At 43.4% G+C, this 20589-nt stretch overlaps 1 protein-coding gene across 1 annotated transcript in view; it reads right to left on the bottom strand.

The window, feature by feature from the left end:
• Window positions 1-20589, bottom strand: part of DNER (delta/notch like EGF repeat containing) — a gene marked incomplete at both ends in the record, with an annotated part of 338491 nt that overhangs the window by 29633 nt on the left and 288269 nt on the right. Inside the window, 2 exons of the mRNA XM_080689915.1 lie at window positions 3695-3808; window positions 17178-17300. Coding sequence (XP_080546041.1) covers window positions 3695-3808; window positions 17178-17300 — 237 coding nt within the window. The remainder of the gene's footprint in view (window positions 1-3694; window positions 3809-17177; window positions 17301-20589) is intronic.

The following is a 20589-nucleotide window of genomic DNA, read 5'->3' as shown; positions in this document are numbered from 1 at the left end:
GGCTACACCTCCAGCCCTACTTTTTAGTCTTTTTATTTCTTGAAACAGGGTCTCAGCTGAGGCTGTCCAAGAACCACAATCCTCCAGTCTTAGCCTCCTGAATGCTGGGATTACAAACATGTGCCACCACGCCAGCTATGCATGTTGTTCTGTTTGGTTTTTTTATTTTTGTTTTTTGCTTTTGGGGGAAAAAGGTTCTATCACCAAATATAATTGGAAAGAGGCAGGGGGAGGGAAAGGGAAGGGAATTGGGTTAGGGCTAATTGGGTGATGTGTGCATGTGTGCCTCCACCATCTTGTATCCCATTAAGATGTATGACTACAATGCACCAATAAAAAAAATTCAAAAAAAATAAAAGATACCCTTTAATAGCTTAAAAATAAAGTCAAATCAGATTCTTTCTATTAGGGTCTCTCAGAGTCTTTAATATGTGAACATCCTTTACGTACTTTGACACAGCATGCGCCATGTCCAGATTTATCTGGACACAAAGCTTTTTTTTTTTTTCTATGTAGTGTGTCCTGGGACTGGTGTTCTGTAAAAATCTATAAGCAGGGCAATTCCCCAACCAACTTCAGCAAATAGTCTGTGGTCTCCTGCCGGCTGATTACCAAGACTGAAAAGATAGACACTTGTTGCTGCTTTCAAAGGCCATTTTGAGTGACGTCTGAATCCACGTAAGGAGGTCCTACTGCTGCCTGCGGCATGGGTGGGTCCCATGAAGAAATGCCCAGGGTGGGTTTGCTGGCTGGGTGCACACGGCCACAGCAGATGTGGGTGGGCGAAGGTGAGCAGGGGGCATGGGAAGCAGGGGCAGGGGGAAAGGGTATTACTGAAAGAGTCCTGTGTGGTGTGCTCAGGACTCAGGCAGGCACCTGAGGGACCAGGACAGGCTGGAAAGGTTCCACAGCCAGGTTAAGGACTTTGGACTTTTTCTGACAGACAATGAAATGCCAATAGGCGACTTTAGGAAGGGAGTTACAAGATTAGATTATCATCGTATGTGGTCTCTGCATTGTGAAGAATGGATCCGGGGAAGAGGGAAAATGTCTATGAGGGGGCCACTTGGAGGGGATGTGCTAGTGCAGGCAGGAAGCCTGGCCAGGCAGCCTGTGCTGATCCTGCAGAGAGAGGGGATCTAAGAGGCTTTTAGAGTCCCTGGCGGTTGGATGCTGGTAAACGGGAAGCAGAAAAGGGTGTCAAAATGATTCCTCAGTTTCTGTACAGCACAACTTGGGGTGACAGTAATACCAGTCCATAAACTAACAGATATTTAAAAGAGAACCTGTGAGTTTAAGTTGTCTTTTAAACATCAAATAGTGAGTAGGCACTTGGAGTTTTCTAGCCTCGAGAAAAGATTACATTTTCTCTTTTAAATACACAAATAACTCACACGTGATAATAATGATTGGGAGACTATGTATAAAGTCTTGATAGAATCTTTTATGAAAAGCAACCACAAAACAAAATAAAATATCAAGATTTGATGATATAAAATTAAAATGTGATATATGTAAAATGAAATGCTTCATACACATTTAAAAGCACGTGACGGTGGAAAATATAACTGTCAGATAAAGTATAATATACTTAGTATAAAAGGTAATTTCAAATTGAGAGGAATAAAGCTTAGTATGAGTGGTCTGGTAGAAAAGGAGACAAAGGGTATGGCTAGGGAGTTCATAAGAGAAAAAATGCAAATGACAAGAAACATTTTAAAAATTTCAATCTCACTAGAAATCAAAGGCCTACAAATGAAAACAACAGGACGTGGTATTGTTTCCTACCAGAATGACAATTCTGGAGCAATTGTGTCAAGATGAGGAAATAAATCCTCCTGGAGAAATAAATCCCCCTTCTCTTGGAAAAGAAAATGTTGGCTCGGTATTCATGTTTTTTTCCCTGGAGAAAACATGGAAATAGTCATATGTTTTCCTGAACCCGAAGATTCTATTTTGGGGAAACTATACCAAAAATAATAGAATAAGTACACAAAGCTTTACATATAAGAATAGCCCTTTTAATGTTGCTTGTCATAGGAAAAAAGTAAAGTTGCAGGTGGACTAATAAAAAAATATGATATTTCACATAATGGCCCAAAGGAAGCCAGTAAAAATGAGAAATCAAAAGCGGGTTTCTTGATGTGGAAGCACGCTGTGACATGTGTATATTGCATATATTTTATGTGAAAAGTAGGTTATAAAGTAACATGGGCAGTATAATTCCTTTTATACTCAAATATTTATGCACATATACTATATAAGCCATACACAGAGACCTTGAGGAAAATCCCTGGATATTAAAATGTATCAAAATGTTAATAACAGCTATTTCCTGCTAGTACAATTTTAAATGACTTTCTATTTTTCTATAGCTCCATATTTTCTAATTTTTCTTTCATGTTTTTTATTACTGGTGAGGCAAAAATATCTGCAAGAAAACCACACACACCCAGGATGCTTCCCAATATTATTTTTCCCTCCACTGACTGATATATAAATGTCTCTGTGTGTTTAGAAACCATTCGGCAAAACAAAGCCATCTGCGACTCATTTTCTGGAATAAGCCCATTCCTCAGTCCCAGGAAAACACAGGATGTGACACAGATAAATAGAAAGAAAATCAGAAGTTCCTTCTTCCACCTGGTGGCTGCTGGCGTCTCCCCTGGAGCAGAGATGGATCTCCCCTGATGGATGAGGGACCAGGCTCTGGATGTGGTCCCAGGGGCCGAGCAGAGGAGAGACACACGCAAGACACTCTAGCCAATGACAGCACTTCTTTGTCAACACTCTAGCCAATGACAGCACTTCTTTGTCACGGCTTCCCTCCTGCTTCTTCTGGGGACACCAGGCTCTCCTCAGCTGCAGAATGGAGTGACTCTTAAACCTTGGGTGGTTAAGTAAAGCTCTGAGCACAAACTCCATCCTGCTCTCTAAATATCAGGACCCCTAGGTTCTGCTGGGGAAGTCAGGGCTTGGAGCATTTGGGAATCCTCCCTTCGGCACATACACATCCACAAAACATTTTACATCTACTTTAGGAGAGTCACAATCTCCCCGAAGCTTAGAGAGAGTGTGACGCGGAAGAAAGACCCCAAGTGAGGCTGATTCCCTACCCAGAAGTGACTCCCTGGCCCTGATCAGTAGCCACCAAGGCTCCCACGGACCAGCGCCTGTCCCCAAGCTCTTTCCCAGCCCACTCCTCTGACCCACTCCGACAGTGTTTATATCCACAGCGGTCAGAGATCCAAGTTCCCACTGCCATCAATTGTCTTCAGTTTTCAAGATTCTGATACTTTTATGTCATTCAATAACACTATAAATAAGGTCGCTGAAATCAAGTTCAAAAGAAGGGACGTCAGAGCCCACGGGTCCGCATTCACGCTCACAGTCATTCAGAGGCTCCCATAGCAGCTCGTCTTTCACGCTGCAAAGCTACAGCTCTGTAAAAGTATAACCATGACAGTCTCAGCAAACCTGAGCACCCACGGCTGTTCTGAGAAGAGCCTTGTTTGACAACAACGCAGTAGATGATTTCAGAATAGAACCCAGGAACGATGTCTCCGGATGCTCTGCAACTGCATTCCTATCTTGCCATCATTTGGGTTGCAAGTGGTGGATTTTATTTTTATAAATCTGTGCAATATCAGGGATTTTGTGGGACACCCAAAAACTGAGCTCATGTGTTACTTGCCTGCAAACCCTGGTGCACAGATGCAAGTGCCATTCAGCCCTTCGCTGTCACAGGTGCCTCCATTGAGACAGCTGACGTTGGCGCAGGGATCCTTGTACAACTCACAGTGGACACCTGCAGTGATACAGACAAAAAAGAGGTGAGTCATCAGGGATCTTCAGCTCCCAGAGCCTTTGAAAGACAATACGTGGACAGCGTGGGATAGCGCAGGGGCAGATTCTCCAGGTGTGCGTGTGTGCGTACACACATGCACACACATATGCACAGCCGCTCCTGACTTCAGACTGTTGTAAAACATACCTTACCAAAAAATGCCAAATTCAATTCCTGCCCACAGGCACTACTACAATGCCTTTGATCTATATTTTCTCTGACTACATGTCTCCGAAGCCCAGAGCATAGGAATCAGAAATAACTGAACAATATACTCTTTCAGTGGCAAATGCATTCTGAGTCTCTAAAAACACAGAAAATAGTAGCTAGATGGCCTTAACAGACTGTGAAATCGATTGCTAACCATGTCTCAGAAGTGAGGATGTCGATTCAGGCACTTCAATGGGTCCCAGCTCTGCTCTGGAGCGCTGCAGGAGAGAGAGGGGGCCTGCCCTTCCATGCTGGGACCTCAAGACCAGAGACCAAAGCAGCTCCCCACCAAACAGAGTTAACCTGCACTGTGCACATAGCATGCCCCAGGCCCTCGCTCTGTGCTTCCTGTCTCATTTATTCCTTCCAACAATACTGTGAAATGAATAGTGTCATTCTCCCAGGTTAGACAGAAGGAAACCAAAGAATCTATGCTCACAAGGCCCCTACAGGAAGGAGCTGAGCTTTGAAACCTCCAGTGACCCAAATCCAGAGTCTTTCCTTGCTAGATGGTCTGTTGCAGGCTGACGTGAATGTGCCTTGAACTCCACAGAGCCCAGCACACATTTAACAAAAAAAAAAAAAAATAGGCATTCAAAAACACCTGTAAACACAAAGGGAAACAAGTTATGTGAGCATGCATTTTTTGCAAATGCCTTAAGTGAGACAGGATCGCTTTCAGAATAGATTATGTTGACCTTTTCACCTAGATAGTTCTACTCTGTTGACATTTTTCACAATGAATATGTATTCTTTTATAAATTTCTAAGAATGTACAAGTCCAATGGTAGCTGAGAGGTGGGATGTCTGCTGGTATTACAGTGGAGGGCAAGATCATGAATGGAAGATAGGCATGGTTGTGCATGCCTGTAATTCCAGTACTTGGAAGGCTGAGACAGGAGGACTGCAGGCTCAAGGACAGCCTCAACAACTTAGCGAGACTCTGAGCAACCTAGAAAGACCCTGTTTCAAAATAAAATAAAGAGAGCTGAGGGTATAGTTCAGAGGTAGAATGCCCCTCGGTTTAATCCCTAATACACACACACACACACACACACACACACACACACACACACACAGACTGATGAATAGATATCTCTATCTATTCTCATTCTCTCTCTCTCTCTCTCTCTCTCTCTCTCTCTCTCTCTCTCTCTCCCTCTCTTCTGTGTCCCCCTTGTGCCACACCCCTTTGGAGAGGAAGATGTATGACACTGCAGTACAAATCATGGCATATTTGTCTTTTCTAACAACATCAAGAAAAAATAAGCATAAACCAAATATTACCTGAGCGGTAGTTACTTAATTTGATCTCATCTTTATTACTTAGCTCGTGTTCTATAAGCAATTCTACCAACCACCAATGACTCATCATACAGGCATTAACATGAGCTCTGCTGGCCTCTTCTTTCTTTGACAATGTCTTAAGAAGTAAAGCTCAAAATGGAGGGAAAAAATAAGAACTTCATATCTATATTTTCACTAATGACTTTAGTCAAGTATATTAGAACAGATGATCTTTAATTCCTTCTTACCCTTTGCCCATTATATCTAAGCCATCAATAATATTGTCAGATACCTTCCTTCCTTCCTTCCTACCTTCCTTCCTTCCTTCCTTCCTTCCTTCCTTCCTTCCTCCTTCTCCTTCTTCTTCTTTTTTGGTACTATAAGTTGAACTCAAAGGCATTCAACCTCCAAGCTATACCCCCAGCCCTATTTTAGTTTTTATTTTGAAATAGGATTTTCCTAGGTTGCTAAAGTCTTGTTAGGTTGCTGAGTCTGGCCTCAAACCTGTACTCCTCCTGTCTCAGCCTCCAAAATACTGGGATTATAGGCACATGCCACCACACCTGGATTTGGTCAGACATTTTTCTAAAGTTCCTTTCAGATCTATGCCTTTCCTTTCTTCTTGGGACAACAAACCAGAACCCATGATCTCATGTCTGATGGAACACGGCTCCCCCTCCTCCAGCCATGTCTTAGTTCCTTCTCTTTCCAAAGATCAAGCTAATTTAAAAGTTAGCACAAATCTAGTGATTCCTCCTCATTTGGATGGGTATGGCCTCTTCTCCCAGAAGACACAATTTCTGTTTTTCCCACTGATTCCCAAATCAATTGGGCTCTGCCAAAAGAGTAGAATATAGAAAACTGATCTGCTTCCAAATGCTTATCACAAAACAAAGATTCAGAATTCTGGGAAGATGGCAATGGAGAAAAGTGGCCCTTACGAGCCCCGCTAACAACCAGTCTCTACTACCAAAAAATCAGTGCCTTTCATAGCCAGAAAACACCATCAGCAGAGAAACAAAAAATGTAAATACAAGGGACAGAGAAAAAGAGGGCTGGAAAAAACGAGACACCAGAAAGAAACCAGCCCGCAGTGCTGTGGCCCGAGCCACGGTGCAGAGACGCGTGGGTGCCATCTTCCCTTGCATCACCAGGCCCCAGAGAGGAGGGGGACTCAGAACGGAGCTCAGAACCAGAGTTGAGATACGCTGGAATCACGGCCGAGACGCGGCAGCAGTGCCATACTGCCGGCGGCAGCAGCGAACTCACAAGACGGCTCCAGACCCATGCACTCAACAGCCCACCAGGCTCCAGAGAGGAGTGGCGGACAGCAAGCTGAGGTGAGCGGCTGCGGAACAGCCGGATGGAATTCGGCAGATTTTTCGGCGCAGAGAGCGTCTAAAGCTCCCAGGGGCCAGGCTCAGCACACCCTGCAGGGACTCAGAGCAGAGCTCAAAACCAGAGAAATACTCCAGCCTCATGGCCGAGGGTGTGGCAGTGGTGCCATATTGCCAGCAGCGGCAGCAGCAAATTCACCAGGTCCACTACAGCTCCATCAGCGCACTCAACAAAGGTGAGTCAAATTGAGGCCCCTAGAGGAGAAATCCCAGTACTGCAATCCCAGGGATTTGACCCAGTGGGGGAGTGGCGGTGGCAGAGATATCACACCATAGTCACAACTTCCCACAGGAGAACGTCCAACCTGGCACCTACCATGGTCTAAAGCAGGCTCGACTGACTCCCTGTGTCTGAGACTTTGTGATACAACCCAGTAAAGGAGTAGTGGGGACTGAGATAACACAGACTCGAGATCCAGAGCACATTAAGTGAAGTCGTAGTGACCCAGGGAAGAACCCAGAGAAGGCACAAACTTCCGAAATCATGAGAAAGAGGAAAAACAATGAAGCAATGAATGCCCACAACCCCACAACATCAGAACTTGATAAAACAGAAATTCAAAGATTTCTGGAAGATCAAATCAGGAAAATAACTGTAGAAATAATATAGGTGTTTCAAAAAGAATTCAGAGAGAGTGAAAAAGAGAAAAAGGATATAATTAATGAAGTAAAGGCCTCAATTCAAAGTACAAACAACCGATTAGACCACATGGAGAATAGAATCTCACTCCTAGAAGATGATCACTCCAAAAATGAACGCATAGTTTCTAATTTAGAAAAAAAATCCGACAGCAGGAATCTGACATTGAAGAAATATGGGCCCATTTTAAGAGAGCTAACCTAAGAATAATTGGAATAGAGGAGGGAAAAGAAGGTGAAACCAAAGGGATCAACAATCTCTTCAAGGAAGTAATAGCAGAAAATTTTCCAAACATAGAGCAAGAGGTCGATAAACAGGTCCAGGAAACTTATAGAACTCCCTTTAGACAGGATCGGAGAAGAGGATCCCCACGCCACATAATTGGCAAAATGACCAATGTGGAAGCCAAGCAGAGAATCTTAAAGGCAACAAAAACAAAGGACCAAGTGACATTCAGAGGCAAACCAATTAGAATCACTCTAGACTTCCCAAACCAAGTCACAAGAGCCAGAAGGGCTTGGAGTAACATATTCCAAACTCTAAAAGGAAACAACTTCCAGCCAAAAATTTCCTACCCAGCAAAACTTTCTATCAAATTAGATGGAGAAATAAGAAGCTTCCATGACAAACAGAAACTGAAGGAATTTATGTCTTCAAAACCAGCACTAGAGAAAATACTCAAAGAGATTAACTACAAAGAAGAATTAGGTAACACACACCAGAACCAGAGAAACAAGATTTCCCATCCAACAGACAACTTAGATTGGTTATCTGTGGAGATTCATTATTTATGTTAGTCTTTTACCTATTTCTAAATTGTATTGTTTGCTTTTATTGTTGCTAACTTTTAGGATTTCTAGTTGGAATATTAATATACCTTCAGATAGAGCATTTGGAAATATTTTATCCCATTCTATCAGTAACTTTTAACTCTGTTTACATTGTCTTTGGATATACAATTTTTTTTATTTTTTAGGGAGTTTGTTTACCCTTCTGTTGCCTGTGCCTTTGAAATCATATACAAGAAATCAATGCCAATTTCAATGTTGTGAGGTTTTATGACCCACATTTTCTTCTAAAAGTTTATAGTCTTAAGATTTATATTTAGGTCTTTTATCTATTTTGAGTTAATATTTGTATATGGTGTTAGGTAAGGGTCCAATTTTATTCTTTTTCATGTAATTATTATTTTTCAACAATATTTAGTTAAAATATTATTATTTTCTTCACCAAATATTCATGGAAACCTTGTCAAAAATAACTTGACAATATAGGGAAGAATTTATCTCTAGGCTTTTATTTAACACCAATGGTTTATATATCTGCCTTTATAACAGTACTACACTATTTCAATTATTGTAGCTTTATAAGGTTTGAAATCGGAAAATATACATCTTCTAGCTTTGTTCTTTTTTGAGATTGTTTTGGGTATCTAGAGTCCATATTTCATATTAGGATAGATTTTTTCTGAAAAATAAATAAATAAATGTATGATACTTTCACCTTAAAAAAAAAAAAGAAAAAAATATCCTCTGGTAAGAAAGAAAGCAAAAAGAAATATTGAAATGTTATCCTTAAGTCATCAAAAGCTTGGTATCAGACAAATGAAACTGTTATGTGAGATTATCATTTTTAATTTTGGATAAATTGTTATATAATTCTAGATGTCAAACACTAAACCAAGCATGGGAAGGAGGGAATGGGGTGGGGATTGGGTAGGGGCTAACTGGGCGATGTGTGCATGTATGTCTACACAAGTTTTTTTTATCCCATTATGATGTATGAATACAGTGCACCAATAAAAAAATTTAAAAAAAACAAAGATTCACATCTTTATAGGTTCCCATGGGGCTAATCGATGTGAACCAAGTGACCAAAACCGGCTTCCAACCACAATGGGAGATAGAGCTGTCGCCAAGGGTCAGAGAAGTCTGAAACTAAAAAATAAAAGTGCCATCCGATGGTGTGTGTGCGCACGCACATGCTGTTCAGACAATCTTCACCGGGTTTGTTCTAATGCCTCAGCCAGTCCGGCCAGGGTAATACAATTTAACTAACACAAATCACCACATTGTTCAGATAAGGCTGAAAGCAAATTTTAGGCCATATGTTTAAGCAACATAATTTTAAAATCTCCAATAAAATAGATTTGATGAGAATACCGAAGATTATATACACAATTCCAGTCTTTCGCACATTTGGGTTTGTATGGAAGGTTTTGCCAATAATCTTATCTATCCCCTGTCATTTCTCTTTCTGAAAAGATAAGGTCTTCAGTCACTTAAGCCTTCAGTGAAAGCTGTCCAGCAGCAAGATGGGACAAGAGTGAATCTTCCCAGAAACACGATTACATGGATCAAGACAGTCTAACAAGCCCCCAGTGAGCACTTCGGTTACTCTCGTTTCTGTCTTTTAAGCTTTGGTAATCCCCATATAAAAATACTTGTCATATTGCTGTGCTGGCCTTTAAAGCTGAGCAGCTATGAGTTCATAGCTGTAAATACAGAGAGGCCAGGGGTGCCTCCTTTCAGGCCCCTGTCTTGAGTGGAACCCTATCTTTCAGCACTCCTCACCAATACCTGGTGTCCTGGGCACTTGCCAACACCATCAATAGGGTGTCCCGCTTCCTCTGACAAGCATATCTTCCTTCACTCTCTCCCCCAGCCTGGACTTCCCCAGGCACACCTGAACTCATCCGTCAAGTCCCAAGGCAAATGTCCCTCCCTCCCTTGGAAGGCTGAACGTGGATCCTCCCAAGACAGAGCAGGCTCTGTCATTTGCTTTGAGAGAGCTCAGGGATTCGCACTGACACACGGCGTGCTCTGCCAGATCGTAAGTTATCTGCTCTCCCGTCTGATTCCCCTACAATACTCTGAGGACCTTTGGAGCAGAGGCCGCATCTCAATGCATGAAGAAATGACTAACCCCAGAACCTCTCCTGTCAAAGGGGACACCAGCCAGCCAGTGTGCTTTGGCTAACATATAGGTGAGACTGCCAGAGGAGTCCAAAATCTGCCTCAAAAACACCTGATTTTGTCAGGGGAAAAACCAGGTCCACATTTCAAACTAAGTCTGCAAAATGACAAACGCTTCACCCGTTGGCAAAAGATGGAGTAAGGCACGATTACAAAACTTATGTTTAGTCTCAAGCAAAAATAAACTGTAATTCAGTCAAAACTAATAAAAAATTCATACTTTTCATATTAAGGGATGAAGAGGCAGTGTTTCTGAAAACATTCCTACTCCGACAGGGCTCTTTGCAGAAGTTAATTTTAGAATTAAAGTGAGCAAAAATTCAAAGGGCCGTGTACCCACTCGAAATCGTCGTTTTTACCACAAATGTAGTTGCAATGAACAGAAACAGAAATGCATTGTTTTATCTCCAGGAAAAGTAAAGGAAATTACCTGGAAGTGTTCTTTATACATATTTTATTCAAATTTTTACTTTCTCCCGGAGATTTTTCTGGTATTTCAACCATCAAAGAGCCCCACGTTTTTCGAGACTATTTTAGAAATTACGATCGACACCTTCTCGACCTCAGCCTCATTATTCTTCCTGTGCGTCGGCCTCAGCCTGCTCTCCTGGTGAAATAATAGAGCCTGAATAAAGACGGAACCCTGACCCATTCACTTTTGTGTCTACTAGACTCCCAGAGAAGGGCCAGGCACACCAAATACCCAGAAACTTTTATTCGTCGATTAAACAGCATGTAGGCAAAGAAGCAATTTCATTCAACAAAGAGATCTCTTTCAACTCTAAATGTATGTAGCCTCTAAAAATAAACAAATAAGAACAGTGTGGTCAGGCCTATAACCCAGCAGTCTCACGTATGAGACACTCATGCCCAAAATAAAATCCAGAAAGTATGAAAAGTGTAGGAATAAAGATATTCACTCCAAAATTACTTATAATAGCCCCATATCAGATGCAGCCGGTAAGAGAAATCAGATGGTTTGAGTATCATGACCTAGCTCTGAACTAGTTGGGTACATTTTTTTGTTTTGATTATATTTTGTTTGGGTGGGGACTGAACCCAAGGAGGGGCATTTAACCTCCAAGCCATACCCCAGCCCTTTTTATATTTTATTTTGAAACAGGGTCTGATGAAGTTGCTGAGGCTGGCCTTGAACCTGTGATCCTCCTGTCTCCGCCTCTCCAGTACTGAGATTGCAGGCATGGGTCCCCCATGCCTGCCTGCAGTTGTTGGCCAGTTGTGAAGGACGTGTTGGCATTTTGGAACGTCCAGGGGGATGTCAGCAGTCAGACTCCCTTCTGCTCCCTGGATGTGTTTTGCTTCCTAACAAAGACATGAATTTGAGTGAAAGCCCACATCTTCGGAAACCATTCGAGTTGGTTTCCTTTATTTAATCGGCTTGTGAAACCGTCGTTTCAACTCAAGTAGACATAGCTATTGAGCATTTGCATTGCGTAAGCCACCACACTAAGAACTGTGCAGAAATAAAGAAAAGAAAGACACTCTATGGTCCCTGCCTGCAGTGATTATGATTTTAGTGCAGCGGAAAGTCTGAGGCCAGATAGCACTGAATCCAAGTATCAGCATACTTGCCATAGTGAATACAAGGAAAATACCGGGTGAGGCTAAATCACTACTCTTTGGGGATCCACATGGCAGACAGTGGATACAGATGCAGACATCGGCGTGGGTGAGGAAAGAGGAAGGAGAGAAAGGGGCCAAGAAGGAAGCACTGGGGCCTAAGAGCTTCGGAACAGAAGTGGGTGAGAATGGGAAAGAAGAGTAAGGGTGGCAGGAAGGAGCCACAGAAGATGGGTGAGGGACTAGCGATCACTTGGATAAAGGGGTCTGGACATTGGGTTCGGAAGGTGGACACTCATGGACATCACAGACACTTCACCACCAAATCACCATGGACTTCCCTGGAATCCATTTTAGTGGAGTTGTGTGGACCAGAGCCACACTGAAGAGGATAACAACAGAACAAGAAGAAAGGAAACAGAGGTGCCGTTCGTGCCAACTCTCAGGAAACTTGGTGGAAAAGGGGGAAGTAAGGCTCTAAGTAGAGGAGGAAGAGGACGGGAGGTCAGAAGAGATTATTTTTTCACCATTATAATTCAGACAGAATTTATTTGGAAGTGTAAGAACATCTTATTTTCTGCTTATCAGCCCAATTTTTTCCTAGCACCGCTTAAAAAAAAAATCTCCTTCTCATTCATAGGCATTCCTCATTAAGAGTCACACGTTTTTTTATTGTAGACAGCTATATCTGTAGACAGCAATTATGTGGTCTTGGTTATCTGTCCATCTTTGTGCCAGCAACATCTGGATATAATAGCCACTGACACTTCGTCATGGTTGTAACATCTGGCAGAAGCTCTGCTCCGCTGCCTTCCTCTTTCCTTTTCCTAACGACCCTGGCTGTCCTTGCCTAGCTGCCCATCGCACACCTTCTTTTTATAAGGTTATAGTCTCATTTATTTAGGTTTCTTAACATTAAACAATAAAAATCACCACCTAAAAATATGTAAGGCAAATGAGGCATCAGGGCTCAGCCCCCAACACACAACCTGGTCAAGTGCTCACTCCAATAAGTACTAGTTAGCAATGGAGGCTCACCTCGGCGTCCCCTGGGTCGATACAGACACACTCCATGGGAATCTATGTTGAGATGCTTCCAAAGGAGAGAGAGAGCGCATCCCCCAAGGACAGGCAAGCACAGGACCTCGTGACCTCTCTCCTCCCCTCGCTCTTCCTCTGGACTCGCTCAGCTCCTTCCGCCTCTCTCTAATTCTTCCTGCCTTCCTGCCCACCTCTCCACACCCATTCGCTAACCTTTGTCTGAAGTTCTACACTTACTGCTATCCCGCCTAAGTCCAGATATCTGCATAATATAGCCAAATTAAACACTCTACGAGCTTGTTGAGATCTTTAAAACAGTTGTATGTCTTCCAAGCTGTCCTATCTCTACCCCCTCCAACTCAGGGGTTTGGTTCAAGTACTATGAGACTTTACTTTGGTTATTTAAAGTCTTCCCCTAAGAGCAGGTGCGGCAGACACACCGCAGGGTGACCTCAGTGATCATGCCCTGTGTAATTCCCTTCCTGTGAGCACCAGCTTTTAACCACAAATATATGTAAAGTGAAGAGATTGTGAAGGTGCATGCATGGTCCCTAATCACTTTGCTTTGGGTTCCTGCTAGGTGAGCCTGACCTGATCTGTTGGGGACTTCAGCAGGTCCAGGCTTTCCCTGAAATCAGCAGTGGCTCCCTCCAGATTGCTGACTGTCAAGAAGCAAGCAGTCACAGATTCTACAGGGACAAGGATATGAGTTCTGCCCAGAAGCTGAGCGGGCTTAGAAGCTTATCCTTCTATTCAAGTGTCAGATAAAAGCTCAGGCCAGGCAGTGCCTTCATTTTAGCCAGTGAGACCTTGGCCCTACAAAATGGCCCAGGGTGATTATCTAACCTACCAGACAGACAATAAAAGGCTGGTGTTTGGGTTTGGTTTGGAGATTTTTGTTTTGTTTTGTTCTGTTGGGTTTGGTACTAGAGACTGAACTCAGGGGTATTCAACCTCTGAGCTATTCCTCCAGAGCTCTTTTTCTTTATTTCTCTTTCTTTCTTCCTTCCTTCCTTCCTTTCTTTCTTCCTTTCTTTTCTTTCTTTCTCTTTTTTTTTTTTGAAACAAGGTCTTCCTAAATTGCTGAAAGTCACGCTGAATCACTGAGACTGGCCTCAAACCTGCGCTGCCCCTGTCTCAGCCTCCCAAGTACTGGGATTATAGGTTTGCACAAAACAAGCTATTGTTTTACATCACACAGCTGTAGTGACCTGTCCTGTAGCAGTATATAGTGAATACAGCAATTATACATGTTTTGATTAAAAGACATTGCTTCTCCATTAAATCACCACTCACAATCAGTCAGGTTACTTTCATTCATACAGGTTGGTCCTTGCAGTTAAGGAAATCTGCCGAGGTTCCTCCTGGCGTTCTTCACTGCCCACCCTCTGGGTGCCTTGGTTTTGATTAAGTTCCTGTCTGGTAAGGATCCTTTGTAGAATATTTAAAATGTGTTTGGTCTGTGCATTGTGATCACACATCGTGCTGAAGTTGAGAGAGATAGGGACACATGCTTGGTGAACTGCGCCCCCTCCCCTTCTCTTTCATTAAGGATATTGAGATTGGCATTGATAATTACATATCCACACACTGTCAATTGAAATGTTTCCTTAAACTACTATTCTCATGGAGGGAATGTGGCATCACAGCCTCAGTGCCCCCGAGCATACGGCAATGTCTTTCTTTTGCCCTTATGTATACACGGCCCTTCGACTTCCAGGCCCTTTCCCTGAAAAACACAGTGAAAGTTCCTTTACCTTCCTCACAGAGAAGAGCAACTCAAAGCTAGATTGGTTCTCTCTTGTGTACAACCTGAACTCCCCCCCAAGCAGCATCTTCTAAAATTTTCTCTGGATCCTAAGATTTAGAGATTGGGCCTGGAAATCTCATGCCTCTTTGTCAGCCGCTCTGAAAGCCCATTTTGTATGAACACAAGGGTTTTCTTCAGTTCCCAGACTGTTTTGTTTCCCTGCGCCCTTCTTCTCTGGGAGCATCTGCCCCTGGGGCGGAAACAGACCTCTCGGATCTCTCCCCACATTTCCCTTCTCTCCGCCCTTGCTTTCCACTTCCTCCTGTTTCTCTGCCCATCATGAAGTAGTTCCTCCTTTTGCTTGTCCAGATCCAAATTCAGCTTCAAGTAATATTTTTTCACTTCTTCTCTTGAGTGATTAGAGATTCGATTTTGGTTTTGTTGAAGATGTGCCTCCCTCTTTGAGTTGCTGGGACAGGCTCTGGATCCTGGGGGGCCAGAGGGCACACATCTCGGCGGAGGGGTGACACTTGCTCCTCCTCCAGTGCTGGGTGGGCCAGTCAAGCGCATCCTGCCTGCTGAGGCCTGGGCTAGAGAGGCCTCCCAGCCTGGGATCCTCGGGGCTCTCCAGATGTGAGCCAGGCATGACCAGTCTCTCCCACCACAAACAACGTATATACACACAAAAAATGGGCCAGCTCAGCTGCTGTGTGGGTCATTAGATACAATTATATTTTTATTACTTATTAGTGACCAAATGAGCAAAGGTTTAAAGAAAGAAAAATAAGGGCATATTCAGAATGCATCTAGCTAATTATTGCCACTTATAAAGAACTCTGCTCATAAGAGTTCATCATAATGCTGGGCATGGTGGCATATATCCGTAATCCCAGTACTTGGGAGGCTTAGACAGGAGAACTACAGGTTCAAGGATAGCCTTATCAAAGTACTGAGACCCCCAGCAACTTAGTGAGATTCTGTTTCAAAATTAAAAATGCACAGGGCTGGAGGTGCAGCTTGGAGGTAGTATGCCCCTGTGTTCAATACCCAGTGCAAAAAAAAAAAAAAGAGCTAATCACAAACTAAAGTGTGTTGGCAGTTTTGATTTTTTGAAACACTCACTGCACTACTAATTCTATTATTAAAGAGTCTCAAAATCCCTGTAAGCATCATTGTACTTACTTTATGCAGAGAAAATGAAGATCGGTGAGTTTAAGAGGTTCATCCCAGCTCTACCGAAAGCCCACAGCACAATCAGGATGAGCTGTTGAGGTCTCCCGATTCACTGCTCATTTATTCTTCTTTCCAACATTGAACAAAGTTTCTATTTCTCAGTGCTCTGACAGACCCCCAGACTGACAATCCAGGAGGACAAAGCCAGTGTCTGCCCTCCTGTCTTTGAGGAAGTTGATGGAGTTGAGTTCTCCATCAGCATTATGTTCCAAAAAAGTGCCAGGTCTTCAGCTTGAAGACTCGGCCCAGCTCTAGTCTTTCTATCCAGGGCCCTCAGCAAATCCTTCAGTCTGAGCTAGGCATCCTTGAGGCCTTCCAGAAAGATCACTGAATAGAGGCGGGTCCATCCAAAGAGAAGTAGCAAGGGTTACAATGGTGGTCGCCATGCAGGTGGCAGATGTGGAGTGAGGAGATCCAACGGTTAAATGACAGGACCACAAAATCATTATGAGACTCAAAATCCAGCCCCAGTGCTATGGCCTAGAGGAATGTGTGCAACCCTGTGGCAGGCTCTCTCTCGGTGTGGCACCATCTGGGGGCGTCTGGGTTTCAATGAAGCCATGCACTTGCAGCTAGAGGTCAATGAAGAGGAGAGAGAAGGGGCTTTAGGAGCCACGCTGGCAAGGCTCAGGAGGGCAGACATCGCCATCCTCTGTGGGGCTGCTGGAAGGACCTAAGGAGTTGTTGTATGTAAGTGCTTAGAACATGGTGCCCGCATTATACATACTCTGTCGATACCAGCTGCTTCTCCAGAGTGCCATGGACAGGCATCCTCTAAAAGAACTAACATCTCCCTCTCCACTGATTTACTAAATGAGAATGAACTTATTCAGTGCTACGTGAGACTCAACCTGCCTTTTCCACCAAAAGCACAGCTCCCGTCTGCCCAGCAGCAAGCCCTCCTCCCCCACGCTACCACGGTGCGGCCTCGGCCATGCCTGCCAGTCCACCTTTCTCTTTTCAGCTTTACATTCAACAGAAGAAAGAGCAGAGAGGCAAGCAGAAGGAAAGGGCAGGAGAGTGATTTTTCAGCTTATCAGGAAGAAACCTGAGACTTGCAAATTGGTCTCCCTGGATCTCGAACCTATCGCCGCCTCAGGATTTGATTTTGGTTCTAAACAAATTCATGGTGCAATCAGAGGTGTGTGCACTAGAGCCAAGAAATCCATGAGGTCATTTGGAACCACCCTGCATGCCAGTCCAAGCAGCTGTTCACCTTTGTACTCTGCCAGGCAGACACATTCGTAGCCATTAACCAGGTCCCTGCAGGTGGCGGTGTTCAGGCACGGAGCAGAGAGACACTCGTTGTATTCCTCCTCGCAGTAGAGGCCGTGGTAACCTGGGGACAGAGGAAAAGGTCTGCTGTCAAAAGCATTCCACCCAGAACCCACTCCAGACCAGCCTGCTGGGAAGGGGATGTGGATTCCCTGGAAAGTATGGCTTGGACAGACGGGATTTAAAAAGGTGGGTCTTTAGGGATAAAATCGCAGGATGTGTTTGTGGAGAAGCTATGAAGAAAAAGCCTGTCCTTATTGCATTTTTTTTTCCTGATCCCAAACATGGAAGAAGCAATCCCATTTAGTCACCAAAGAGTCTCACCCTTATGTGTTTAATGGTCCTGGTTTTGGGGAAATTAGTCCCTAAATGTGTCGACTGCAGCCTCAGGAGACAGTGAAGGTGGCAGAATTTATAGACAGAGACAGACAGGTCCATTCAAGGACAAAAGCCACACCTTTCCTCTAGATCAGTGAGGAAATTGTGTTCTCTTTGTTTCTCAAGTCTGAAGAGCGGGGTAGCTCAAGGGGCTTCGTCGAAATTCCGGCCCACGCGTGAGTTTGTTTTGTTGCTATTTTAAAATGTTTGTTTTAAAATGTGATTACATAAACGATACCATTTCAGATTGCTCTTTAATTTTCTGAATCATGAACAGTAGGACTAGAAATCGAGAAAAGACATCAACAGTTTCTATATAAAAATGGCTTTTACTCTCCTATTTGCAAAACAGGTGTTTATTCTAAAAGATAAGAAGACAACATTCCTTGAGATCCACTCATGAGAGATAGGCTGTTTTTCTCTCTCAAAAGCATGTGTTATTGCCAATTTTCAGTGAAATGAGGCCATTTTTTTGTCTAGCCCTGTCCCAACAATGAGAAACATGTGAGTTTTTTCAAAAATCACCCTGCCTGTGTTAGTTCTGAATTCAGATACGCAGAAAAAAAAGTAAACCGGGAATTAGAACTATGAGGCTAGGGTCTTCCGGGCTTTCCAACAGCCAGAACGTTCCATTCAAATATTCTAACTGAAAGTGGAAGTCTGGCGCAGGAAAAACCCAAGGCCAGCCGTCGGAGATAAGCAAGCAAGCAAGCAAAAGCTTTATTAAGACAGCCCAGCTCCCTTTTATATCAGGCAGCTGGGGATTTTTTTTGAAAAGGAGGGGGCTTCCACTCACAGCGGAAGATCACACGAAGTCCGGGGCATTTACTGATTGGGTGGTTCATACCCCAGTGAGTGTGTTATCAGGAAACTGGTTGTTGGGCATCCCATGGCCCCCTTTGGCTGGCTATGAGGTAGTCAGCACAATCCGTAAGAGGAGCCGGAGAGGCGCCATCTTTGGCATGACTGGGCTGCTTATCCTAACACTAACGTACAGAGCAATTTGTTCCTTGAGCCTACCACGAAAGTAGGTTAAGCTCATATTTGCATTAGTAACTGAGCACTTTTCAACTATGTTGCCATTTCGGTTATTTTTGAACCACTTTCCAAATTTAGGTGGTTGATGGCCTCTTTGAGGAGCCCTTGACCTACCTGAGGCAAATACTCTATGGCTCTCCATTGTTCTGTTTTACCCTACTTTTTATAATTTTAGGGAAAATTTACCTATTACTCTTTATTAGATTATTTCAATCATCTAGATTAGATATCTCACAGAGCAGGGATTTTTGTCTCCCAGAGGACATTCAGCATGTTTAGAGATAGTTTTAGATGTGGTGAGTCGGGTGGGGAAGGGGGCTGCTACTCGCATCTGCTGGAGAAAGCCAAGGATTTTGTTGGTATGTTACAATGCACAGGACAGTCCAAAATAAGATATTCTCCAGCAAAAAAAAAAAAAAAAGTCAACTACCCTGTCAATATAACATGGTAAGGAAATCAGGGGTCAGCAAACCAGAGCCCACAGGCCCAATCTATCCCAGACTGTTTTTGCAAATAAAGTATTACTTGAAACACAACCACGCCCATCCATTTCTGTATCGTCTTTGGTTGCTTCCACACCACAACAGCAGACTGGGCAGCAGCAAGAGACTGCAAAGCTAGCAGCTACCATCTGGCTCTTGACGGGACAAGCCTGCTGGCTCCTGCCCTAGGGCCAGTGGAAGATCTCTTTTTACAGGAGTTTTGAGTACTAACTTCTTATCAAATGCATGTGGTTTGCAAATATCCCTTCCCATTTCATAGGTTGCTCATGGTTTTCTACACTGTGCAGAGGTTCTAAGCTGACCTGTGCCCCTTCCGCCTGCCTAGTTTTGGCCTTTGTTGCCTGTGATTTTGATGGAATATCCAAGAACCATTGCCAGAACCAATGTTATGAACTTTTCCTCTGTGTTTTCTTCTCGGAGTTTCATAGTTTCAGGTCTTACATTTAGGTCTTTAATCCACTTGAGTCGTTTGTGGTATAACCCAGTGGACATGAGCAACAGGTATATGAGAAAGTGAACAAGGTCGCTGGTCACCAGGGAACCGCAAATCAAACCCACAATGAGATGCCACCTCACACCTAAATACATGAATAAATATAAATACACACATACATGCATACAGAAAATAACAAGTGTGGCAAAATAAGGAAATACAGCAAAAGACAAGTGTTAACGGAAGGAAGAAAGGGAGGGAAGGTATTAACAAGGTCGTGGAGATGTTGGTAGGAATATAAAATGTGCAGCTGCCATGAAAAACAGCACAGGGATTCCTTAAAAAATGAAAAATAAAACTACTATGGGATTCACCAATACCATATTCAGGAATGGGATTTTTTACAAAAAAAAATTTGAAAACAAGAAAAACCCCTAAAAAACATTAGCATCCCCATGTTCACTGCAGCGCTATTCATAATAGCAAGAGATGAGAATTACCCAAAGGCCCATAAACAGACAAAGGATTTTTTGGTAAGTATACACACCATGGAATATTATTCACTTAAAAAGAAGCAATTCCTGATATATGCTACAATGTGGATAAATCTTCAGTACGTTATGCTAGATGAGAAGTCAGTCCCAGAGGGACAAATACCGCATGATCCTATTCATATGAGGTCATTCATAGAGACCAATAATAGAGTGGCCAGGGGCAGGGGAGGAGGAAATGAAGGCGCTGCTGCTCATGGGTAGGGAGTTTTCCTTGTGCAAGAGGAGTAAGTTCTGAAGCTCAACTCCCAATAGCATGCGTGGGGTGAACAATTCTGTAACACACATTTAGAAATGTGTTAAAAAAGAAGACTTTAACTGGACATGATGGCACACACCTATGATCCCAGTACTTGGGAGGCTGACACAGGAGGATCGCAGGTTTGAGGACAGCCTCAGCATCCTAGCAAGCCTCTCAGCAACCTAGTGAGACCCTGTTTCAAAACAAAA

The sequence above is a fragment of the Muscardinus avellanarius genome, assembly GCF_963383645.1.
Source record: "Muscardinus avellanarius genome assembly, chromosome: 2".
In the NCBI taxonomy this organism is placed as follows: Eukaryota; Metazoa; Chordata; class Mammalia; order Rodentia; family Gliridae; genus Muscardinus; species Muscardinus avellanarius.
This window is presented reverse-complemented; position numbering and strand designations above follow the sequence as displayed.